Below are 27,573 nucleotides of genomic sequence, written 5' to 3' on the forward strand. Positions count from 1 at the left end.
GGGTCACTCCTTTACTGAATGGAAACTAGTACAAATGGAGGTGGATTCTGGAGCAGCAGTTTCATTAATACCTGAAAGAATGTATCAGAAGCAGCTGAATCAGATTGCATTGCAAACCTAGAGATTGTCTTAAGAATATACACAGGTGAAGTAGTGCCTTTGTGTGGTACAACATGAACATTCAGCTACATGGCAAGCTTGAAGATTCGACTTTTCCACATTACCAGAAGACATTTTCCAGCATTATTGGAAGAACATGGTTGAAATCAGACCAAAGATGGAGGCAAAGTTAGAGAGACCGGTTGAGACAAATTCCTTGAACTCAGATGAGAAACATTCAGCCACATATCACGAGTGCAAAAGAAAGATGGATCAGTTCAACTAGCAGTTATTTTAAGGTCACTATTAATCTGGTATTGTGTGCTGAATAGTGTCCTTTGCCTTTAATCAACTTCATGTTTGATGTACTAGCTGGGGGTCAGCTTTTCGAGTCTTAGTTAAGCCTATCTCTAGGTGAATGTAGAGCATGCATCAGAAATATCTGACTATTAAGAACTGTTCAAATCTAAGAGACCCCAGCTTGTATCACATCTGTACCAGCATATTGCCAGCACGCCATGCATCAGATTTTAATTAGATTGGAAGGAATCCAAAGTTAAATAATATTTCAGTTATGGAGATAAAACAAAAAAAATCTCAATTTACTCTGCAGAGACTTGAAGATTACAGTCTAAAAGTGATAGAAGATAAATGTGATTTTTAAAAAAATTAGAGTATCAGATCATGTCATCAATGCTAAGGGACTATACAAGTCACCTTCAAAAGTAAACGCCATAACTGAGGCATCAACACCTAAATGTTGATCACTTAAACTATGATCAATTACTACAGTAGGTTCATCCCAAACCTTGCAACCTTTCTTTAGCTGTTGCACAATTTACTATGGCAAATTAAGAATTGAAAATAGAAGACGACTGTGAAAGAACCTTTGTACAAGACAGAGGTTCACTAAAAGTCAGAAGTCCTGACCCATTCTGACCCAAAGTTCTATTGCACCATTTGTTACCATTTGGTTTTCATGTTACCTACTAGTGAATAGAAACCAATAGCTTTTGCACCAAGATCATTAAAGCAGTGTAAATGACCCACACACAAGGAGAAAAACTCTAGGAAATCATAATTCCATCAATGGCCAATAAGTTCCATAACAGACCACACCACAATATTTGGGCCTCATATAGAAAAGTATTTTATCTAGCAGTAAGCCATTTGTAGGGAAGGGCACTGTTGCTATCAGGAATGGATATAAGTATTTCATGACAAGATCACAGGAACAAACCTCAGAACAAATAAGCAGCTAGAATTATCCATACTCGCAGGGTGGCTCCTTTGGGGAATGAGGGTCTGATTCCAGCATGGACAAGGAACTTAGTGTTAAAATCAACTATGCAAAGGTCACTGTGATCTTGTCAGAATGAAGGAGATAACTAGAAACTATTTTTGGTCACAAGGTTCAAAATTCAAAATGGAGATAGCACAAGTATTTGCACCTTCCGCAAGAGTTTTCAACCTACTATATTAGTGCCACTACATTCATGGGAATGGTCAGAAAGACTGTAGTGAGGAATCTGTAATGACCATACTGGACCTTCTAAAGAATGAATGTGTCAAACAACATGAAAAACATACTAAACACTCAACTTGCCATTGTAAAAAAAATCTTCAGAGAAAGCTATTGAAAAGGGGAGATCTTCACTAGGTTATGTGGAACAACCTGCTAGTGATAATGGTAGCAATACAGACTAAAGCAGCATGGAATTCAATATATCAGATTAGCTCCTTAATTGTCCACAAATTGTCAGAAAAGTTTGCTCATTAAAAATTTCTTTAGATTAACTGAGAACAAAGATCACTCTCAGAGACAGTCAATTTTCGTTAGCATTCCAAAACACAATCTACGCGATGACTCCAAATCCTCCAGCATTGCTTGTGGTAAAGTGTCAGTTGCATATGGCATTTAATCTGTTGAAACCACTCGTGACAAAAATCAGACAGGAAATACCACAAGCAGGCTTTCCAACAAGAAAACAAGTCAAAATACTATGTACTCCACAAAAGGAGGGGAGGTGGTGGGAAAGAATTATACGACTGGCAAATGGATAACACCATTGTAGCAGAACCTGGACCAGTTCCCTATACCGTACAGCTGAAACAGTATGGAGAAAACATGCAGATCGATTCTTGCCAACCAGAATGTATGTGCCAGAGATAACATTTGAAGAGCCACAAATAAGTATCAAAGAGATTTGGATACATGAACAGTAAAACTGGTGCTTGAGGGAGGCAGTACTTTAACAAAGAATACTGTGACATTGCATTAACTTCCGAACACGCAGCTGTGTCAGGAAGAGACAATGTTTTTAGTATACCTAAAAGACCACAGATTAAAGCTAAGTAGTAAGATAAACAAACAGAACTACAAAGGAACTGATGTCCTCAAAGTCTTATCCACTGATGACAAATGAGTACCAATTGTAAATATTGTGAATTTTTCATTGCAGGAACCTCCTAAGAGGAGGAGGGATGTTGCCTATTTGTCCAAGCACAGTGCACGGTCACTTGAATTTGATCATGTAACAATGAAGTCATTGATCATTCTGACTGATAAACAGCTTAGACTAACGTTACTGACGGCAGAATAAACATCTACATAATTACATTCTTATTTACCACTTTGTTTGCTGGGTCTTCTTGAAACCTAAGATGTACTAATGTCCAATTATAATGTGTTATATGGCTTAGTTACTGTTTATTTTTAACAAACAATTGTCATAGCTCACAGCCTATTTAGGTCACAACTAGAATCAAGGCTACCATTCCTGAAGACTGAATCACAAAGGACACTATACAATCCTAGAACCTCTGGCAGGGAAACAAAACATTCAGCTCAGAGTCCACAACTGACCCTTTGAAAAGCATCCCACCTAGACCCAAATCCCACCCTATTCCTGCAACCTCACATTTCCATCTACCCTAACATCCCTTGATACTATGGGCAATTTAGCCTGGCCAATACACCCAAGGCACACATTTTTGAACTGTACAAGGAAACCAGCGCACATGGAGGAAATCTACACGACACTGAGAGAACACGCAAACTCCGCAGACATTCCCAAGGCTGGATTCAAACCTGGGTCCCTGATGCTGTGAGGTAGCATACTAACCATTGAGCCATATTGCTGCCCCTGCGACACGAGAAAGGCTATTTAAGTTTGATCCCTGGGTAATACAAGTGTATGCACAATTGCTCACCCTTAACTAAAAAGGCTCAGATGTTTCCCCAGACCTAAATGAGAATTAAATAAATCTAAAAATTTAACAAGCTATTCATTAGCTTGCTTAGCATCCCATCACAAGATAAGCAGATCAGATCCAAATATTAAGGAAAGTTTAATTTTATTAAATACTGCAAACACATCTGCTTACCTTCTGATGAGGAAAGGTTGGACAGACTGGGCCTTGTTTACACAAATTAAGAGTGAGGGGTGACTTAATTGAAATACTTATGAATGATTTTGACATGGATAGACATGAAAATAATGTTCCCTCTTATGAGGGGGGGGAGGGGGGCGGAATCCAGAACAAAAGGGGCACTGTTTAAAATTAGGGATTTCCTTTTTAGGATAGAAATTTTTTAAAAAAGTATTGAGACAGCCTTAGAACTCTGCCTCAGAGCAACGGAAGCAGGGTTATTAAATATTTTTAAGGTAGAGGTAGATCGATTTCCCAGCCTAACAAGAATCTCAGGTTATCTAGGTTGGTGGGAATGTAGAATTCAAACAAATAGATCAACCATGATCTTATTGAAAGCCATTTCAGGCTTCAAAACTGAATGACCTACTGCTAATGTTCAAAATGATGTAATCAGCAAGAAAAAGCAAAGCGAAGAGAAAAACACTAATGTACACAGATACAAGGAAAATGTCTTGTTGGATTTGACTGAAGTTCAAGACTTCATCGAGCTAATAAAATGAACAAAATGGATAAACACAGACTCCTTTTTCACAAGGAGAATTTAATAATAAAATTGCTAACCTGAAGAAACAGAGGGAACTGCTCGTGTAGTAGCAGTTGGCATGGATACACTCGCTGCACTCAGTCCAAGGCTGTTTGTAGTGTTTAGATTGCTGGAGGCACTGACTGCTGAGGTGGTGGCTGTGGTAAATGTCAAAGCAGTGGAGAAAGTTTCAGAAGTCTGTAAGCTGCTGTCAATATTTGCATGCTGTAAGCAAAAGAAAAAAAAGTTAGCAGCAAGAATCAGACAACTTTACAACACCCATCACTCCCACCCTGCCTTCCTACCCTCCTGCAGCCACTTGAGGGGAGGATAAATTTTGGATAAGTCTATAGTTAATTTCAGATCCTCCAAAAGGCCAAATAGAGGCACCTATCACTGTTTTAAAATGATTAAGTCCAACTACCCCATCCTCCCTTCTTATTAACTTTCTGCCAGTGATCAACTCAAAATGTGAACCAGAAAGTCCATTCACAGACGAAGTTCTTACCATCTACTACCTTAATATAGACAACTGAATCCTGGCACTGACAAACTTGGTCAACACGTAAATGAAGATTCCTTATACTTTCTACTGTTTGCACCTGCAGAATTCCAAGTGGTCACTTTGATGTGTTCCTTTAGCAATCATTACAAATTTACATTCCTTAACATCTACATCATAACTTTTTAAATTGGAAGTTGAGGAACTGCAAAGTAAAACATCAACTCTCTCAAGATGTTGCCAGACCTGCGAAGTACTTCCAAGGTTTTGTTTTTACGAAATCATAGGTGAGAATATATCCACTTTGTGAGCCTGTCTTCCAGGGGCTTCGAGGATTTAGAAAACCTCTCCACGCTTTTCCAATTTTTTTAAAGCACAAATTCTAAACTTTGAACTTTACACAAGTTCCAGATCATGAACTCTAGCTGTGTAAAAAAAAAAAGAACTGCCAATTCCAGTTGCATTTTTTGCCCAAAAACCTGCTCCATCACGGACTGGCATTTTATCATCAGCTAATGGAAACATTTTATTGGTCTATTTTAGTTACACTTCTCAAATAGAAACTTCAGTCAAATCTAACATCAACTCCCTTCACTCAAAAGAAAGAAGAATTCAGCTTTTCCAATCCCTTGTCCCTGGAACCATTTGTCAAATCTTTTGTGCCCTTGAAAGGGATCCTCAATCATTTTAAAGTGAGATAACTAGAACTGGAACCTCTGAGGCCAACCACTGACTTCATTCAAATACTGCCTTACTTTCCTGCTGCTACATTTAATGCCTTCAGTTAATGAAGCCCCAGGTTTTACATGCTTCGCTCATTAATGTCCCTTCCGTTTCAATGAATCGCAAACTGACGGAGTTCCCCTTATTCCTGATTTTTTTTTAGGAAATGCATCATGAAGTTAGCTTTGTCTTTCCCTATTCCTTTTATCAAAAGATATCACTTCACACTTTAAATTTCATTTGATATGAGCAGTCCATTACTCTACAACCTTTCACACAGTCTATTTGGTAACAGCCTCAGCATGTGCTGCGTTGAAATTTTAAATTCCAACATTCAAGTCATTCACATACATCAAAATGCAGTTATGCAAGCACTAGCCCTTGGGAAGCAGTTTGCCTTTTTCCTGGATAGAAAACAACCATTGATTAAACACTATTGTACCCAATCAATTTAAATTCAAACTAAGTGATCTCTCCTTCTGTGAGCTTCAACGTTGTCAAGCAACCTTTTGTGACACTCTTTTCAAATGCTTTCTGAAAAAGCATCTCGACCACATCCTCGATCTTTGTTGTTTCAAAATATTCCAATAAGATGGGTCAAGCACAATCACATACAATCCTATGCTGGACATCCTTGAACGGCATAAGTTCTAAACATTTAATCAGAAGTGATGCAAAACTGATCAGCTTTATTTACAAACAATCTTTTCTTCAATAAGTCACATTTGCCCTTCAATCCTGTGACTTTACCTCTCTATATTAGGAAAATCAGAAGTTTTTGGCAAGCCTCTGAAATCTGCATCATCCCTTTCCCTTGTCAATCTTGGATGGAAGTCAACAGGACCAGACTACCTATCAACCGAAGCATAAAACATTTTTCCCAGTACAGCCTGCCCATCATTTCTCCCATCAGTAGCTCTTATTCTGTCAGTATGTTTCCTCAATATGTACTGTTATATCAAATCCTCTTAATTCATAAACATCAACACAAAGTTATTTTATGGATATCCTGTGGATAGTCTCATCCTGCATCTCTAACCACAAATCTCAGTCAATCCCAAATGGGAGCCACCCCACCTCTTACCTATTCGCATGGGAGATTTCTGGATTTTCTCCAACATTAACTGCCAGTCTATACTCATTTTGTTTGCCAGTTAAAATTTTCCCATGTCATTATTTTTAAACGCTGTTCTCGCCTAAACGTTTGTATGTATAAATCAAGAAATATTCTTTACCTCTCTTGTGACTCAGAGTGCAGGTTTTGGCTCTGCCACTGTTTCACCCTTGTCAGAATACATCTAACCTGTACTTTCCCTTTAAAGCAATATCACCCTTTGTTTAGTAACTATTTTTTCTACTCAGGGAATTCTGTTTTATCCTGGCTCAATTCTCTCTCTCACCCCATTTTTCAATTTTTCACACTCAACTCTGCCAAGGTTCTGAAACCCTTTCTCCTACATTGTGTCTCAACTTACCCTAAGCCCCATCAGGAGAAAAATGGGAAGCTTAAGGACAATTAAACTTGAAGATCATCATACTTACTGCATTGGGTGAGCTTGTAGTTAGTGAAGAGGCAGGAGTAAGGCTGCTGCTTTGGTGGCTTGGCAAGGAACTGCATTAAAAAGAAGTGTTCCAATAAATTACTGCCCAAAGTATAATCAGAATATGAACTGACATCTAATCAGCTACTTGAATAAACAATCCTGCACATAATTCTTTTTCTTATTTTGGAGGAAAACAATGAGCCACTGTTCATTATTTGCTCTCACTTAAGAGATTACTCGTAAAGATTAACTATCTGTCTTTAAAGCGAAAGAATGAATAAGCAGAAGGCCAGTTTTTTCAGTTCAGTGTGGAACCATCGTTGTACAGCAATGTTCCCATTTGAAATCTAACCACTAACACAAACTTCACCATAAGGTCAGTTAAAATTCAGTCAGCAGGCATTTCTCCCAAATTGAAGACTTGCTTTACTATGATCCCAGTTGATCATAATACTGGGCAAGTCAGATCCCAGAATGAAACCTGACTTAAATCACATTTGCATTTTTTGCAGTTGGTTAACACAGGCAGTGACACGAAGAGTACTTCCATGCAACACAGAAAATGGAGTCACTACCATCATCCCTAGCTCCAGATTACATTAGCTCAGGTGGTTGGACAGGTGATGTAGATCAGATTGCTGCCTAGAACATGAACTGCAATTTGGGATTTGCTTCCTGACCTGCTTACTTGTAAGGGAGATCATGGTGTTGTGAACCAGACCTTTGCAGGCACAGCACACAAGAACAATCTGGAATAAAGCCTAATCATCTTACTAAAATTAGCCAATGTAGAGTCCAATGGCTCATTAATTCTTTGATCTTTCTCTCTAATGTGAACATTAGGATATTTCTTAAACATTCTCCAGCTTATCGAAACTGTACTGCATTCTTACTTGCTGGATATGCAACAGATTAAAAAGGATATAAGAGTGCATTATAAAAGAACATAACCACAGTGCATTTAGAAATTAAGACATAAAATAAGAGGCCACTCATTAAAAGAGGAGAAAACACAAGTGTTTTGAGGGTAGAATGCCTTTGAAATTGCCTTCAAAAGGCAGTGGATGCATAATCTTTACATATTTATAGCAGACAGATAGACTCTTAATTGTCAACAGGACAAGAGAAAACCAAGAATACGCACAAAATGTAGATAAAGTTAAAATCAGATCTGCCATGATCTGATTGAACGCTGAAGCAGCCTGAAAGGGCTGAGTAGCTCACTTGTCCCTTGTTCTTTTATTGCCATATGATCAAACAGAGTCAGCATGGCTTCAAAAAGGTGAAATCATGCCTGACCAGTCTATTAGAATCATTTGAGATAACAAGCACAATACAGGGAAAGCAATGGACATAATACATTTGAATTTGCAGAAAGGGTTTCAGAAGGTACAACACTTTAGACAACTTAAGAGCCCAAGGGACAGAAGGTTTTCTCTTAGTATGGATAAAGGACTGACTAACTAAACAGTAAACAGTTGGGAGGAAGGCAGTAGAATGCCATAGTGATCAGTGCTGGGCTACAATTATTTACAATATGTATTAATAACAAATGAAGAAAGTGAGTGCACGATAGTTAAGATTGCAGTTGACAAATAGGTGGGAAGGCAAGTGGTGTAAATGACAGTGACGACAGACAAGTTAAGCAAATAGGCAAAAACTTGGAGGACAGAATATAATGTGGGAAAATGGGAGGTCATATTTTGGCAGGATGAATAGATGAGCTAATATTATTTAAATGGAGAAAGACCGCAGAAAGCTAGAGGAGGCAGATCTAGAAATTCCATGTATACAAGTCACAAAAAGCTGGCATCCAAATTCAGCAGATAATTGGGAAGCATTACTGATCTACCTAAACCAAAGTCACTGCAGCAGTTCATCTCCTTCAAGAGCAATAAGATATAAGTAATTAATGCCAACCTAACCAGAGAAACATCCTATGGATGAATAAAACTAGAATCTTTTAAAAAGTACTTTAACCATGTTCCTAAAGCTGGTCTTCTTTGCACAACCAGATCTCCTGCCAGTGACAACTTTAGATCCAGTAATGTCTGGATTCCAGTCTCACCCCAGATTAAGATTAAGGTTAAGGTTAGGCCAAGCCCTCACACTATGAATGATGCATTAAAATCATCCAGTAGAATCTGGCAGGAACACTAGAGGCCAAATGGAAAAAAGGTAACAGGTAATGGTTAAATTGAGGTATGGATCTCTAATTCGTATATAATTAGGCAGGTGCAAGCTAGTGGCACAAGTTGGAACAAAACTAACTAGAAAAGCATTTTCCTTGATTCTGCCTAATCAATATGTAACCTCTAGCAGATAACAAAAAGTTTAATTTAATTTTCTCCTTATCTGTGACACCAACTCTAAACAGCATTTCATTCACTCCCCTCCCCATTCATCTTCCCCCTATCCTTCCTAAGCACTGCATCCATTGCAAGGTATGCTCCCTGCATTTTCTTTCATTTTATCAATGTAACCAGCTTTCCAAGCAGGAATTAACAACTGGTCAGATACCCACGTGCTAAGTTGCGAAATGGAGCTGCTGGGCAATTCGATGGTCTGGTTCAAACTGGACAAGCTAGCAGAATATTGCGATACTGTAGGCAGAAGAGAAGCAGTGGACACTCCGGTAGATAGTGAATTCACACTTGACAAAGATGGAGATTCAGCGGATTTCACATTGGGACAAATTGTAGCTGGGTGGGGAAAAAGTTAACATCTGTAATATTTTATGTTAGCAATTACAAGTTGCTTCATAAACATTAAAATAATGTGACCCCAAAACAGTTCTCATAAGCAATAAAATGACTAGACATTTTAAAATGACTAAACACAGAACAAAAGATTAAATCAGACACAATTATGTTGATAACAATGTTAAATGTCCCAACATGACAATTTCAAAGTTATATGCAAATGAGGCAAGGATCTTGGGAGAATAATACATTCATAACCGGTAGTTATGGTTTGGAATGCATAGCCTAGAAATGTAAAGGGAGGTTCAAATCAGGCATTGGATGATTGTTTGGACAGAGAATGCAAGTAATGGGTTGGGGGGGGGGGGGGGGGGGGGGGGGGGGGGGGGGGAGAGAAAGAAAGGAAGAGAGCAGGGAAGAAGCAACTAGTATTAAGTAAGAGAGCAGGAGCAAGCACTAGGTGGAATAGCCTCCTTCTGCACTAACTTCATAGAACAATACAGCATAGAACAGGCCCTTCGGCCCATGATGTTGTGCCGAACATTTGTCCTAGCTTAAGCACCTATCCATGTATCTATTCAATTGCCGCTTAAAGGTCACCAATGATTCTGACTCTGCCACTCCCACAAGCAATGCATTCTATGCCTCCACCACTCTCTGGGTAAAGAACCTACCCCTGACATCCCCCCCCCATTCCTTCCACTCTTCACCTTAAATTTATGTCCCCTTGTAAGACTCTATTGTACCCAGGGAAAAAGTCTCTGACTGTCTATCTATTCCCCTGATCATCTTATACATCTCTATCAAGTCACCCCTCATCCTTCGTCGTTCCAATGAGAAAAGGCCTAGCACTCTCAACCTATCCTCATACGACCTATTCTCCATTCCAGGCAACATCCTGGTAAATCTCCTCTGCACCCTCTCCAAACCTTCCACATCTTTCCTAAAGTGAGGCGACCAGAACTGCACACAATACTCCAAATGTGGCCTTACCAAGGACCAGTAAAACTGCAACATCACCTCACGACTCTTGAATTCACTCCCTCTGCTAATGAACGCTAATACACCATAGGCCTTCTTACAAGCTCTATCCACCTGAGTGGCAACTTTCAAAGAGCTATGAACATAGACCCCAAGATCCCTCTGCTCCTCCACTTTACTAAGAACCCTACCGTTAATTCCGTATTCTTATTTGTCCTTCCAAAATGGACAACCTGACACTTGACAGGGTTGAAGTCCATCTGCCACTCCTCAGCCCAGCTCTGCATCATATCTAAGTCCCTTTGCAGCTGACAACAGCCCTCCTCACTATCCACAACTCCATCAATCTTCATATCGTCTGCAAATTTACTGACCCACCCTTCGACTCCCTCTTCCAAGTCATTAATAAAAATTACAAACAGCAGAGCACCCAGAACTGATCCCTGCGGAACTCCACTTCTAACTGGGCTCCAGGCGGAATATTTACCATCTAACACCACTCTCTGACTTCGACCAGTCAGCCAGTTCTCTATCCAACTGGCCAAATTTCCCACTAGCCCATGCCTCCTGACTTTCCGCATAAGCCTATCATGGGGAACCTTATTAAATGCCTTACTAATATCCACGTACACTACATCCACTGCTCTACCCTCATCCACATGCTTGGTCACCTCTGCAAATAATTCAATAAGACTTGTAAGGCAAGACCTACCCCTCACAAATCCGTGCTGGCTGTCCCTAATCAAGCAGTGTCTATACAGATACTCATAAATCCTATCCCTCAGTACCCTTTCCATTACTTTGTCTACACCGAAGTAAGATTAATTGGCCTGTAATTCCCTGGGTTATCCCTATTCCCTTTTTTGAACAAGGGCACAACATTCGACACTCTCCAGTCCCCTCGTACCACCCCCGTTGACAGTGAAGACGAAAAGATCATTGCCAACGGCTCTGCAATTTCCTCTCTTGCTTTCCACATAATCCTAGGATACATCCAGTCAGGCCCAGGGATCTTGTCTATCCTCAAGTTTTTCAAAATGCCCAACACATCTTCCTTCCTAACAAGTATCTCCTCTAGCTTACCAGTCCGTTTCATACTCTCCTCTTCAACAATACAGTCCCCCTCATTTGTAAATACTGAAGAAAAGTACTCAGTGAAGACCTCTCCTGGCTCTTCCGACTCAATACACAGTCTCCCACTACTGAGTTTGATCAGACCTACCCTCATTCTTGTCATTCTCATGTTTCTCACATAAGCATAAAAGGCCTTGGGGTTATCCTTCCCCCAATTGTAAAAACTATCCTGTTGCACGCACCTATCTCTCTCCATAACCAAGGTGAAAGTCACAGAATTGTGGTCACCATCACCAAAACGCTCACCCACTAACAAGCCCATCACTTGTCCCGGTTCGTTACCAAGTACCAAATCCAATATGGCCTCCCCTCTCCGCTGGTTGGACAATCTACATACTGAGTTAGAAAAGCTTCCTGGACACACTGCACAAACACCGCCCCGTCCAATCTACTTAATCTAAAAACCTTCCAATCAATATTTGGGAAGTTGAAATCGCCCATGAAAACTACCATGTGGCTTCTGCACCTTTCCAAAATCTATTTCCCAATCTGTTTCTCCACATCTCTGCTGCGATTGGGGGACCTATAGTAAACACCCAACAAGGTGACTGCTCCTTTCCTATTTCTGACTTCAGCCCAAACTCCCTCCAAAGGCAGATCCCCCTCAAACTGCCCTTCTGCAGCCGTTATACCATTTCTAATTAGCAACGCCAACCCCCTCCTTGTTTACCACCCTCCGTAATCTAATTGAAACATCTGTAACCAGGAACCTCCAACAACCATTCCTATCCCTCTTCTATCCACGTTTCCGTGATGGCCACAACATCGTAGTCCCAAGTACCGATCCACGCCTTAAGTTCACCCACCTTATTTCTGATACCCCTTGCGTTGAAGAATATACACTTGAGTCCAACTCTGTGTCCGCAAGTATTCCCTGTCAGTGCTACCTTCTCCACAGCCTCCCTACATTCTTGGGCATCCTGAAAAACAGCTAACCTACTTGCTGGACTACAAGTCCGGATCCTATCCCCCTGCCAAATTAGTTTTAAACACCCCCCCACCCCCCACCCCAAAGAGTGCTAGCAAACTTACCTCCCAGGATATTGGTGCCCTTCTGGTTCAGGTGCAACCCGTCCTGCTTGTACAGGTCCTGCCTTCCCCAGAACACAGTACAATTGTCCAAATACCTGAAGCCCTCCCTCCAACACCATCCTTGCAGCCATGTGTTCAACTGCACTCTCTCCCTACTCCTTGCCTCACTGTCACGTGGCACCAACAACAACCCAGAGATGGTGACTCTGTCTGTCCTAGCTTTTAGCTTCCAGCCTAACTCCCTGAGCTCCTGAATGACCTCCCCACCCCTCTTCCTACGTATGTCATTGGTGCCAATGTGCACCACGACTTCTGGCTGCACACCCTCCCCTTAAGGATTCTGAAGAGACGTCTCAGACCCTGGCACCCGGGAGGCAACAAACCATCCGAGAGTCTCGCCCATGTCCACAGAACCGCCTGTCTGCCCCTCTAACTATAGAGTCTCCTATAACTAGCGCTCTCCTCCTCTTCCCCTTTCCCTTCTGGGCCTCAGAACCGGACCTCGTGCCAGAGACCAGGTCACTGCAGCTTACCCCTGCTAGGCTGTCTCCCTCAACAGTATCCAAAGCAGTATACTTATTGTTGAGGGGAACGACCACAGGGGATCCCTGCACTGCCTGCTTCCTCCCCTTCCCACCTCTAACTGTTACCCAGCTACCTCTGTTCTCTGGCGTCACTATGTCCCTGTAGCTTCTATCACTCTCTCAGCCTCTCGAATAATCCTCTGTTCAATTACTCTGATTGCTTGTTATTGACCAATCAAATAAACACTCATAAGCTGACTAGATAATTTACTGCAGCTATAAGATAGGCTACCTTTATTAAAAACTGAAAATTACAAGCAACATGAATTTTCATAAGATTGGGCATTTACTTTTTTCAAACCCTAGTAATACAGTGCCTACAAACTAGATAATATACTCTTTGCACCCAAAAATGTGACTTCAGACCCATAGTAATGTTGTTGACTCTTAAATGCCCCCTGGACAACTAGGGATGGACAATAATTATGGTCTAGCTCGAGATGCCCACATCCCAGAGTGAAAAGACACTTCCAGGTGCATACCAGATTCCCAACACGCTGTGGGTGAAAAATAGTTTTCCCTAAACCTGCTATCTTCACCTTTAAATTATGCCTTCTGGACTCTTCAATTAAGGGGAACAGCTGCTTCCAATCTAGCCTGTCCATGCCCCTCAATCAGGTTTCCACTCAGCCTTCACTGCTCTAAACAAAACAACCCATGCCTATTCAGCCTCTCTTCGTAGCTAAAATGCTGCAACCCAATTACATCCTGTTTAACCTCCTCCAATGCAATCACCTCCCTTCAAATGAGGTGACGACCAGAACTGCAAGTAGTACTCCAGCCGCAGTCTAACCAAAGTTTTGTACAGCTCCAAAATAGCATTCCTGCTCTTATAATCTATGTCAAAACTGATAAGGGATAAAGGCAAATGTTCCATATGCCTTAACAATCCTACTAACCTGCCCTGCTCCCTTCAGAGATCTGTGGCCAAACAGGCCAAGATCTGAGCTCCCTACTATCCTGCCAGTCATTCGGTCCTCCATCTTGTTACTTCTTCAAAAGTGCATCACCTCACATTTATCAGGACTAAATTCCATCTGACTCATCTACCCATCGACCACCCATGTTCCTGTAACTCAAGACCTTCTTCCTCACCATTAGCCACCCAGCCAATCTTAGTGTCATTGAAAAACTTCAAGTATCTAAATGGATTTTGATCAGCCTTAAATATACAACAGGGCTCTAGAACACTTTACCACAGAACTGTAGGAAGAAACAACTCAGAAGAAATTACTCTTCATCTCAGTCCTAAATTAGCTTTCTACTATTGGTCCTCAACTCTCCCACGAGGAGGAAATGTTCTCGATATTTACCCTGTCAAATTCTTAAGAATCCAATGTTTCAATGAGATCACCTCTCATGCTTCTAAACACAAGTGAAGAGAGTTCCAACCTATTTAGCCTTTACTCAGAAGACAATCATCCTCTCTGATGAACGATGCTGGCCATCCCTGAACAAAACTTGCTTTTTCAAATGGAGATTAGTTCTGCTTCAGAATTTTTTCCAATTGTTTTCCTAACACTGAGAAGAGACTCACTGATCTGTAATTCTCTACTTCATCTCTACCATCTTTCTTGTTAAGTAGAACCACATTAGCAGTCCTCCAGTCCTTCACTGTTGCCAGAAAGGAATTAAATGTTTTGTCAGAATCCTTTAAATTTTCTCCTTACCTTTGACAAAAGCCTCTGTTATAACTGGAACTTGGAATTATGCACAAAATCACCAGTACCTCTTCACTCTCAATGCCAATGTCGATGTTGATCTATTTAAGAATTTTAGCCCCCTTTGAATTCTGTACCTACAAATTTCTTCTCCAAAACAAAGACAGATGTGAAGTACTTGTTTAACACCTAGCCAACATCCTCAGTCTTGGCAAAGATTACCTCCTTGATCCCCAATGAGCATTACTCTCTTCCCTGGTTATCTTTTTACTGTCCATATTCTTCTAGGATTCCACCTAATTTTATAGCGGTCATCTGGCATACAAACATTTTCATGCCACTCTTAGCTATCCTAATTGCTTTCCTAAGTTCTCCCCTGTAATTTATATTCTGGTCAAATGCTATATTATTTTAAAAAACTTGCCTGAGTTATCCAAAACTTTTTTTTGCAAGCTATCCTTTATTTTTCCCTTTTTTCATAACTAACTTGAATCTCACTATGGTCAATATCACCACAATGTTTCCTCATTGCCACCTCATTACCACCTGTTCATGTTCGCACCCTAGAATTAGGTTCAGCACTGCGCAGTTCCTTCTTGAACCTTCTTTGTGCTGATATCAAACATTCTCTTGGATATATTAAGAAATGCTCCCCCTCTCAACTTTTTACTTGAAATAATCAAAATGTGACCGTTGGAGCAGATGAAATGGCCTCATGGTTTCCCTATTACTTTACACACTTTGGGTGAATTGTCAACATATATTTGTTCCTCCACTGCCTGACACTACATGTGGGTCTATAATACACTCCTAGCAATGTGACTGCCCCTTTTTATTTATTCCTAAGCTCTACCCACAAATTCTAACTTACATACCCTTCCAAGATTTGTCACTCCTTACTGCAATAAGTGAACTCTAATGCAACACCAGCCCCTCTTTTTCACCTTACCACCTGGCCTGAAAATCCTATACCCAGAATAGGCGTTGCCCCTACTTTAACATGTGATGACAACAATATCACTACAAATCAAGCCATGCCCTTGTCATGTCTTGATTTATAATTCTATTAGAGGCCACTAGCCTTGCCTTAATCCCCAAAACTCAACATGACTGAAATCCAGTCTTGATTTCTTTATTATAGTATGCTTTGTATCCCTTCCCCCTGCCAAACTAGTTCAAGTTTCTCCCGAACACTTAGAAACATACTTGCAAGAATGTTGAGGGGTCAATTGCAGCTCAAGGGATTGGAGGACAAAGAAATGGGTGAATACCAAAGAGGAACAGGAAGGTAGTGTACTCTGCTCACAAATTGGTTTGTGATTTTGGAGAATGATTTGGTGCTGGTTCAAGGAAATGCAATCAGAGCCAAGCTTTGGCATCACAAGCAGCTTGACTCTATAAAAAGGGGGAGGAAAATGAAAGCAGGAGCAATAGTGATTGGGCATTCGTTAGTTATGGAAACAGAAGCATTTGCACAGACACAAATGATTCCAGGTTGACAATGATGCCTCCCTGGAGCCAGTATGAGTGATGAGTGATGTCACTGAAAAACACTGCAGGGCATCCCAGAGCAGGTGGTGGTAAGCTCGCGATTCTGGTATATGTTGGTACCAATGTTGAATAGACAAAAGGGGTGAGGTCTTGAATCACAAATCCGTGGAGCTAGGCAGTAGATTAAAAAGGATAACCTCAAAAAGTTATGATTTGGTGGTGTCGGTGTTGGACTGGAGTGTACAAAGTTAAGAGTCACACAACACCAGGTTATAGTCCAACAGGTTTAATTGGAAGCACACTAGCTTTCAAAGCGATCCTCCTTCACCTGAGGAAGAAGCGTCGCTCTGAAAGCTAGTGTGCTTCCAATTAAACCTGTTTGACTATAACCTGGTGTTGTGTGATTTTTAACTCAAAAAATTAGAAATCTTCAGAGACTGAATAGGCTGTTTTTTGTCCTGCCTGGAGTAGTGGAGACAGAGGGGAGATCTGATCTAGGGATACAAAATAGTTCAAGAGAATCTTTTACCGGTATCTAAGACGAGTAGGACCAGCAACTGAAAGTTTAAAACGTGAGGAGCAACTGGTTTAGAGGAATTAGAAGAAAATACTTTCACTCAAACGATGGTAGAACTACAGAAGGGCTTATGCCCGAAACGTCGAATCTCTTGTTCCTTGGATGCTGCCTGACCTGCTGCGCTTTTCCAGCAACACATTTTCAGCTCTGATCTCCAGCATCTGCAGACCTCACTTTCTACAGAATATGCTGCCCAAGTATGGCTGGAGGCATGCATTCTTGCAACATTTAAGCAGCATCTGGTCAAGCACTTAAAATGTCAGGGCATAGTAGGTAACGGACCAAGTGCAAGTAGCAGGGAATAGAATAGCTTGGCAGTTACTAGTTGCCCTCGACATGATAGGGCTTGTATCTATGCTTTTTCACTGATTCCCACTGCCAGTTCGTGGCTAGTACAAAAATAGGAGATTAGAGCAAAAGGAGGCATGGCTCAAGATTTGGTGCAGAAGGGAGGGTAAGAGAATTTGGATCATTGTGACTGTTTCTCAGTGCTTTCCTAGACATGCTAAGCTGCGCTCTAAACACACTAGCCACAAGACAGCCTTGTCGATGTGCCACAGTGACTCTAGCCACCACTTAAGCTTCAAAACCGTAAGCTCAAATTTCTGCAAGTGGAAGCGTTTCTACAAATATAGTCAGCCAGGATGCCAGTCAGGTCCATAACTTCCCAAATGACAGGTCACACATTCCACTTGGTTGACCTCACGACTTAGACTTGAACTTCGTTTTGCTAACTTTTCTAATAGTCACTCTTAAACATACTTCCCTTCTCATAATCCCATTCCCTTATTATACTTTGGCCTATTTAATCACATTTATCCCACTATTCTACTAGATTAGATTACAGTGTGGAAACAGGCCCTTCGGCCCAACAAGTCCACACCGACCCGCCGAAGCGCAACCCACCCATTCCCCTATATTTACCCATTTACCTAACACTACGGGCAATTTAGCATAGCCAATTCACCTGACCTGCACATCTTTGGACTGTTGGAGGAAACCGGAGAGCACCTGGAGGAAACCCACACAGACACGGGGAGAATGTGTAAACTCCACACAGTTGCCTGAATCTCTGCCACTGTGAGGCAGCAGTGCTAACCACTGTGCCACCCTCCGACATTTCCTCATCCCTGGTACTTGGAGTTAATTCTTTAATATACTTTTCCGGTTTACTGCAAATGGTTGTTCCTTACCAGCTAATCAACAGTGACTAATGCCAATTTGCTGTAAGGCAATTATGAATTGGCGACAGTATTTCTAAAGCCCAAACTTTTAAAACGAGTTGGTTGTAACACAATTACATCACCAGGACTTTAAGCACGGTTTCTAAAGCACTATGTTTCTATAACGCGGCACTGCACAGGAGCACAACTGTCACGTTATAAAAGAACTACCTCAGAGTCCCTGGCAAGTGTACTCACCTGCTTGGTATCCTCCCACACAGCTCTGGTGCTGCTTCCAAGTCCCTGGCAGTAATAATATTGACAAAAAACTACAACCTTAAAATGGAAAAATCTGGCTATGTTTCTTACTGAAAAATTATATTTACTCAAATTACAAACTTCCACATCTGCACTCTACTTTTTAAATGTGGCATTAGAATGGTCATCTCTTCCTCTCATACACACAGCTTAATTCTGGAAGCCTACCTTTGCTGACTTAAATAAGAGCACCAAATCCAAGCTGTGAAAACGCTTACACAGAAAATCATTGCCCAAAGATAGGAGTGTTAAATTTGATACACATATTTATTAGAAGTGCACTTGCAATGTTTTAAATGTGATCTAAAAGGTTATCTTATTCAAATATACAACATGGGCTAACAGAAGAAGTGACAACTTTACAAACCCTGCAAAAGTGAAGAGAAAGTATTGTTCAAGGTCTCATTTAAGAGGCGAAAGCCAACAAGAAATTTTGAATTACCATCCTACGCACAGTAAAACCAAAACAGGAAATATTACAAGGTTATGCATTAACATTGATGACTTCAACACTCACCTTCGAGTGCCTGTTGTGTTCCAAGACCAATCTGTAAACAAAAAGACAATTGCTTGACTCATTTTGTACACAAATTTTAGATCACGGAACAAACCATTGGATGTTCATCTGAAGGGAAAACAAAACACTAGATGCTGCCACTCGACGTTCAAAAGAGACAAAACTGTTATGGATCATTGAAGCTACAGAAAAGATCAAATATGTTTCAATTTGACTTCACAAAGCAGTTAAGAATTAAGCTTCATTGAGCTGCTATTCAAAAAAAACATGGTTTTCACAGTTGTGCTTGAAGACAATGCAAATTTGAAGTGGGGTACAGGGAGATAGACTGGCAGTGTGCAATGGGGGAAGCAAAGCCATCGACATGAACTAATAGTTTAACCGAAAGGTCAACGTACCTTGGTAAGGGAAGGTTATGGGGAAGAGTCTTACATCACAACCTCAGCAGGTGTCTGATCTGAACCCATACCATTGGCATCACTCAGTAATGCAAGCTCAGTTGGCTGGACAGCTGGCTAACAGATCCCCCCACCTCACCATGAAGATTCGTAGGAGTTAAATTCATAACCAGAGTACACTCCATTTGCAAACAAAGCAAAAAATCTAACAAACAAATGAAGCTAGTGCCAAGCCAACAGTTGTATGATTTGCCAACTTGTTAAATGACCATATTGCAAATTGCTGGTGAAAATGGAAGGACAAATCCAACTAGACCAAGTCTGATTGAAAAACAGGTTACCAGAATAATCCTTCTAAATAGCATTCATGGGTTGTATGTGTCACTGGCTAATTTCGCACTTATTACCCAAATTGCCTCAAGCTGGTGGCAGGGAGCTTCCTTAAGCAATTGAAGTCTTGAAATTTTATGAACATCTTTGCTGATAGGGTATTTGACATAGCTTTTGATGATGTAGCTTACAGCAATACCTTTACATGATGGCATCACCATACATCTGCTGCCCTTGTCTTCAAGCTGGAAGAGCTTGTAAGGTTTGGGAAGTGTTATCACAGCAGCACTGGGGAGTTGCTGCACTGCATCTTGGAGATAGTGTCAGCAGCGTGTACTGCGCAGTGATGGGAGTCAAGGTTGAACATTGGATGGGGTGCCAATCGAGCAGACTATTTTGCCTTGCATGATGTTCAGCATGTGTTCTTGGAGCTGATTCTATCTAGGTAAGTAGGAGCATTCAACACCCATCCAACTTATTTTTATATTCACTTGTGAGCATAAATATCACTGACTGGCCAACATCAATTGCCTGCCTGTAGCTGGCCTTCAGAAGGTGATGGATTGCAGTAAGTCAACGCAGTAGATCATGTACCATAGACAGATTTACATTGCTGTGAAGGAGGAATTTCCAGAAGTTTAACCAAGTTCCAGTGAAGAAAGGCAACGTATTTTCAAGTCAGAACTTGCTTCTCATTTTAGAGCATATTTGCCTTGAAGGGTTGACCTTGCTCACTATTTGCTTTGACTTGTCGGTGTTTCCTAGCCCATTTATAGTTCCACCTCCTGTATCATCTTCCCAACAAGACTGAATGTAACTCTCTGGTTGAGGACACTGCATGTGGTGGCATAGTTGTCATTTCAAGCTTGTCTAAGTGTTGGGAATTTTTTTTATTACAAAGAACTATGAGGAATTTGAATAAGGAACAGTTTAGACAGTAATAGATTTAAAGGGTTTGAAGGATGCATGATTTCTTGGGATTGTGTTCAGCAGTAATTACTGAAGTTGAAAGTTTAATGTGGGTTCTTAAGCATCTGCTGTTTAATTGCAAGTAACCCTGAATAGCAGACAAGCAATGCTTTTAGAGATAAAAGATGCATTTCTATTGTTTTCATTATGGACAGACTGATTTCGAAGGGCCTGTGCTCAAGGTTGCCCAGCAATAGCCTCTCAACTCAAACTGCAGTTCAGTACATACCTAAGATGCATCTGGTGAAACAAATCTCTTAGAAGCTAATCATAAAGAAGTGAGATTGCTCCTGAAAAGAAAAGCTTACAGCATGACAAATTACAGACTGCATCTTCGGGGAATCTGAGAAATCAGGTCTAGAAGTCAGTATCTTTAATTTGCTCAAACTTTTACTTTCATTCAAAAACCAAGATCCAATCAACCTCCTACCTGAACCGAAGTCTGGCTTGAAGATCTCATCGATTCTCCAGTGGTCAGCATGTCAGTGTCTGACAGGAAAATCAACTGGACCTCTTTGCACTTCAAAATCCGTTGAATTTGGATACTCAGCCCATTGAGTGTGTTTCCCCATTTACCTGCTCTTCAAAACCCACATCTTTACAGATTTGTAATGGCTTATCTGTTTATGTGAATGCATGGATTTGGATAGCTTAATTGATAGCCAGTTTTTCCACTTCTTATGAATGGTAGAACATGTTGCTTTAAGCTTTTTTTCAAAAAAAAAGTTTATTGAAGAAACCTCTGTCCTGCATAAGAACTATGAGAAACAAGCTGATTATTTGGGTGGTCAAATTAAACTTTCATTATTCCTTCACAAGCCACGCAAAACTAGTGAGGTTTGATTACCAGTGCACTCGTCCATTCAGAGCTATATCACAGGAAAACCACTGTGAAACTTCCCGCAATGCATGAAAGGAACAAGCCATCTTCATGTGCACACCCTCACCTTCCCCATCCCCAAGCTATCTCTCTCCTCATACATAAGCTTAACACGTCTTAGAAAAGATGAATAAAAATTTTTATTTCAAAACAATTTCATTCACCTGTGAGGAAGCTTCCTTTTGAGGTGCACCAAGGGAGTTCTGATAAGGTATTCCATGCACTGAACTCTGATCAACTGTTGAAGTCACTGAAGTAACCTGAGCAATTGTTGAGCTGCAAGAGCTGATGGAAGATGGATCGGTTGATTCTTGAACCGCACTCGATATCGACAAAAACTGTGACATCGAATCACTACATTATAGAATAAAATTTAATACTACACATTAGCTACTGAAGATAAGCTTACATAAATGTGTCCACGCCTAAATGATAAGTCAGTGATAAGTATTTTATCAATTCATTTGCTGAAAAAGGTAGTATGCTGAAGCTTTTTCTTGCACTTAAAGTTTCCAAGGGAACAATTAATACATTAATTACTTGCATTCTTCATGGCAACACATAACTTTTTGATTCCTTTGAAATAGGACAGTTGTTTGCCCTCATGAGTACAAAACAAAGAGATTTCAGAACTTGTTTTCAGAAACAGAAATTCCGTACAGTCAAACAATTGCAATTCATTGCTATTCAAGGAGCATTACCAAATAAACGATTTTGCATTTTTCTTTTGAAATATCACTTTCTCCCTATTACTTTTCTTCTATATTTTTATTTTTATCCCACCTTAAAACACCAAGGTAATACCTTGGGCCTCAGCAAATCTGTTAGAGAGCACTGATAACTGCTGCATTTAGTAGCTAAGTAACTTGCACTTTTTAAAATCTAGTTCTTTGTTAGCAAAGCTGACACTGCAGACCACTGTGGGCGAAGGCTGGAGGACGACAAAATTTGTGTTTACCTTACAGAATTTGAGAACAAGTGGTTTTGAGCCTGATTGATGGTTTCCTTGCTTCCTGTTCCAAATTCAGACAGAGATGGCTCTGATCCAAACTCTAAGGCTCCAAACTGAACATTCAACTCAGAGACATTAACTGATCCTGGCATTTCAACAGCAGATGCAGGAATCTAAATGGAAAGAAAAAGTGGAGTTTTTTTTAAGTGCTTGAGATCAAAAGATGACATTCCTATGGTCAGCAATTGTAATGTTGACAATTCATGCTGAACACCGAGCCGAGCCCACACAAAATACCACCTATGGGATGGGGTCTATGGAAGGAAACAAGATATGGACAGTGCGCACATGCGTATGCCCGCATGTGTGTTTTTTGAGACGGGGGGTGGAGAGAAGAGACTTCAAGTGGTATAGGAACAATCTTCAAACCTCATACACAACTTCCTGTCAATCATCAACAGAGGGCAAATCATCTGATCTGGCATGGAGATCACAATAAATTCTTTATTTTATTCAGGTCCTGACTTCATACATTTGTCTATTTTGGAATTAAAATGCTGAATGTTAGGAGACAACGTTAAATCAAAACAGTGTTGAAAGGAGACGACGTTCTGGTCTACTACTTTAAGATCCGTATAAATACATTTGAATAATAACCAGAATCAAAGTCAAACTAATACTTTGCAGCTTAATAGTAACTTCGACCGGAAAGACTATGAAGTCCAAGGAAGAATCTATAGCTAAATATATTCTCAACACCACATTTCTATTGCGTCAAATCACTAAACACTGAACCCTCGTATGTCTTGATCTACTAAAAACTAGATGAAGATCAACTCCAAACTGCTCTTTTATATTAAAACAGAAGGCCCATGAGAGAAGCTAGATTACCAAAAGTGCAAAGTACATACTTATCATAGATGTTGACCAATTTGCTGTATACAAGCACTTTAGGTTCAGTTTTGGTTATTGAAAACTTGCCCTTCAGATTTGCCACATGCCAATACACAATGATCAGGAGCTTCATGTGGATCATTATGGATATGAAAAAGCATTAATCATTCCAGGCACATGAACTATTATTACAAAATAATGTACTGGCCTCAAACCTTCACTGTTCAGATGCATTCTGGAAAGACAATTTGGAAAGCATATTAGCTTGACTGGCAAAACCCCAAACAGAACCTCCAAACTCAATGCAGTCATTGCTCGAGTTACTCAAAGTAGTGGTTTACATCAAAGCATTCAGCCACATTGTTGGGCATCAGCCTTCTCACTTTTTAAACTTCACTATGAAGGGATATCTTGTGTGCCATGACAAAACATGACAAAAGGGCAAAAGCGTTGAGCAGATGGATGATCAAGAATGCTGTTGATGTGAAGACTTCCTGCACTTAAAATAATTTTTCAACTGCGAACCATTATTCTCAGATTCAAATTACAGGCAAATAAAAGACATGCTAAAAATGTGGAACCAATTGTCACTGGGAGTGGTTGAAAAGTGAACAGTATAGATGTGTTTAAGCAAAAGCTTGACAAGAATAGAAGGAAGGGAGAAGAATGTCATGAGCATAGAACTAGATGCAGATAGCTGAAACTTCCTTCAAGCAGAGTACCAAAAGACTGTTTAGGATATGTAGCATTAGAATTGGCTCATGTAATAGTGTTTTTGTACATGGTTAAAAATCACACCACCAGGTTATAGTCCAACAGGTTTGTTTGGAAGTACTAGCTTTCATAGCACAGCTCCTTCATCAGGTTGTTCTGGAGGTTAGGATCGTGCTCACAGAATTTACAGCCAAAAGGAGTCCAGTGTCATGGAGATGTGATACAGTAAACAATCAGATTAAATCCTGCATCTTTTAGAATGGGATAGGCTGGTTTCTTTTAAATTACATTCTCAAGTTAGCTCAGCTTTTTAAGTAACAGGTGTGAAATCTATCTGTGTCCCAATGCTATGTCAGACTGACTAACCCTCTCTAGTTTACAATGTTTTACATGCATGAATCCATGTAAAACTCTAAAACTATACACAGTTAGTTGAGGACGGGGAGAAGGACTGGTGACAGGGGTCGGGCAATGGGTGGGGATGGACGGGGTCCAGGTTTGGGGATGGGTGGGAGTGAAGGGGGTTTCACACTCAGTGTTCTTTGCCTAGTCTCCTGAACAGGGAGCAGAATTTACAGAAAACTCCAAGATCCAGAGTAAATCAATTAATTGAATAACCAATTATCCAAACGAAGTAGTGCCTGCCCATCTCGTTCGGTTAATCAAGGTTCACCTGTAGTCCTGTTGTACGCTTCACAAGGTTGACACCACATTTTCAGTTATACCTGGTACTGCTCCTGGCATGCCCTCCTACACTTTCAGAAAGCAGGGTTGATCCTAATTGCTGTTGGACCATGGGAGTGCCAATTGTATTGGGAAGAGAGTTGTGCTATTAGCCCACTTTGCCTCACTAATACAGTCTTGAGTTGCTAAATCTGTCCCATTTAGTTCAGTAATAGTGCCACACAACATGATGCAAGGTATTAATGTTAAGGATTGAATTAGACTCCATCATAGCTAAGCAGTGGCCACCCTTACCAATAGTCATAGACAGATGCAGCTGTGGGAAATTAGTGAGGATGAGGACTAGTTTTTCCCCTCACCATCAGCTACAAACCCAGTCTCACAGCTATGCCCTTTAGACCTAACCAGCTTGACCAGTAATGCTGCTGCCAAACTATTGTTGGTGAACACAGAAATCTCTTGCCCTGAATACATTCTACACTCTTGCCATCCACCAAGTGTTGTTCAACATGGAGGAGCAGAGTCATCAACCGAGATACATAGACAAGGAAATATCTTGCTGATTATGTTTGACCTAATGCCATGAGATTTCATGGTTCTGGAGTCCCAGAATTTGCATGGCAATTGGTCATCAGACTGAATATCACTGTGCTGCCATCTCTACTGGGACTGTCCTGCCAATGGAACAGGACATATCCAGGAATGGTGGTATTTACATATAGTGCAGATTATAAGCCTTGGAAAGGGTTAAGTTATTGGATCTGTAATCAAATGTCATGTACTGCATCCAGCAAACAGCCTTTGCTCTACTCTTCCCTAAAAGTCAAAAGGAGGGAAAATACTATCCTACACCTCAAAATACACTGGAATATTTAAATGCTGAGAGATTAAGGAACAAGTTAATTCAGAAAATTAAATGTGAATACACCAGCTTAAAAGCAGTCAAGCTGAAAACACTGAGTATAACAAAACTTACTTTAGAAGATGTTGGTATCTTCCTCTTCTGTGTTTTAAGTTGTTTTTGCTGTATATGTTGAACATTGGTTATTTGATTGTCTGTGGAGATAGGTAGCAGTTGTATAATTTTAACAGCAGTGCTGTCAACAGGAGTCAATTCTCTTAACTTGATCTGAGAGGAATAGGTATTTAATACTGGTTCAGAGGTCTGCTGTTGCCGTTGAGTCATCTGGCTCAAAACAGGTGAAGGCTCAGGCTGGGTCTTGAAATCTAAAAGATACCCAAATAACTGCTTTTAAAATTGTTTAAGAAATAGATCAAGAGTTGTGCACATTTTAGATTAAAACATTTAGTCTTGTATTCCGTTTACACGCTAAACCTCCACCCGCAAGATATATTTGTTATCCACTCCTCTCATTTGCAATTACTATGTGCCTGTAGCTCCTTCACAGGAAGTTTTTGCAGTTCTACAATATCGCATGGCATAGTTTACAAAAAAGACATCTAGGCTTCTTACTGATTAAATTGTTGTGATGCATTTTTCTATCTTTTGCTGCTGCAAATTTATACAGCTATCAAGATTTTTTTTTAAAAAATAGTGCTAACACTTCTGTTTGGTCAAGAAAATGTTTGACTTTCTAAAATCAACCTTATTAAAAAGATGTATGCTGTCATGAAAGACGTTTAGCAGTAATGCTGGAATAGAAGAAAATAAATGTTTGTTAATACGAATATCATGAACACACATCATTCATAATGAAATACTGACCAAACTGGCTCAGGACTGTTGTCTGTGAAGTTGATTGGTCTTCCCAAGAAGTGTTGTTACTTGTTTTCCTGGCCTGTTCAGAAATCTCTACCAAACTAGATGAATTCAACTGCTCAAGTAATTGCGAAGCTGAAGAATTGGGGATATTTGTAGCTGAAAGTTCCACAAACCCAGGAGACTATAAAGAAAACAAAATAATTAAGTTTGTTTTCTGAGAACCATTAAATATTATTCTATATACAAGACAATACTTGTCTTTACTTTGCCAGGTATTTTGAGTTTAGGAATTTTAAAACAAAATATTCATACATTTGTTTTAAGTTGCTCATGCATTTCTTGCATAAATTTATCAATTTAGCAAACATTTTAACAATTTTAAACACAGATGTACATCGACAAGCAACTCTGCACATGACATTTAATGGAATGTTGTCCAGCCCAAGTACAAACTGTACACTTAACAGCCAGGTAAGTGTTCAATTTGTTCCACAACAATCCCATTAATGCCATGAAACAAAACCCCAAAATCAAGATAAATACAAGACTTGACACCAACACAGATCACTAGTTCAGATGCTGTTCAGTCACAAAAATTGCTCGATCTGAATAAAACAATCTTTGCTAGATAAAAAGCTATTCCTGTGCAATTTGAAAGTAATCACTTTAAATATATAAAAATGCATTACAATCCCAAAATTCAGAGACAATGCCTAAAAATCGGTTTCCCAACCCAGAAAGGTATTCAAATGCACTTGGATTTGACTTCAATCAAGTTATTTCTTCCTCCTTTCTCACCACTGTTTTCTAGTTGCCCAAAAACTACCTGCTCAAAATGAATACACTAACAAGTCACATGAATTTTAGCTAAAAAATGCATTTGCAGAACTTCAAAAATCTTTCGTGTACACAACTAAAATGAAACAATTATTGGAAGAGAATGTGGACCATTTTTAAATGGAAATCTCTTGAAAAATACTGTTCATATAACTGCCTTGCTGCAAAAGGCCTTCAATTACACTGAAGGAAGTGTCAATTTTATT

At 40.1% G+C, this 27,573-nt stretch overlaps 1 protein-coding gene across 8 annotated transcripts in view; it reads right to left on the reverse strand.

Moving 5' to 3' along the window:
* ubap2a (ubiquitin associated protein 2a) overlaps positions 1 to 27,573 on the reverse strand; it is a 122,274-nt gene that overhangs the window by 30,471 nt on the left and 64,230 nt on the right. For all 8 annotated transcript variants that reach the window (XM_060855828.1, XM_060855875.1, XM_060855501.1 and 5 more), the window contains 8 exons: positions 26,534 to 26,711; positions 25,784 to 26,034; positions 22,522 to 22,688; positions 21,728 to 21,917; positions 18,987 to 19,017; positions 9,351 to 9,528; positions 6,825 to 6,894; positions 4,096 to 4,282 (listed from right to left, as the gene is read on the reverse strand). In XM_060855828.1, the coding sequence (XP_060711811.1) occupies positions 4,096 to 4,282; positions 6,825 to 6,894; positions 9,351 to 9,528; positions 18,987 to 19,017; positions 21,728 to 21,917; positions 22,522 to 22,688; positions 25,784 to 26,034; positions 26,534 to 26,711 (1,252 nt within the window). The remainder of the gene's footprint in view (positions 1 to 4,095; positions 4,283 to 6,824; positions 6,895 to 9,350; positions 9,529 to 18,986; positions 19,018 to 21,727; positions 21,918 to 22,521; positions 22,689 to 25,783; positions 26,035 to 26,533; positions 26,712 to 27,573) is intronic.

Source organism: Hemiscyllium ocellatum, chromosome 1, assembly GCF_020745735.1.
Source record: "Hemiscyllium ocellatum isolate sHemOce1 chromosome 1, sHemOce1.pat.X.cur, whole genome shotgun sequence".
NCBI lineage: Eukaryota > Metazoa > Chordata > Chondrichthyes > Orectolobiformes > Hemiscylliidae > Hemiscyllium > Hemiscyllium ocellatum.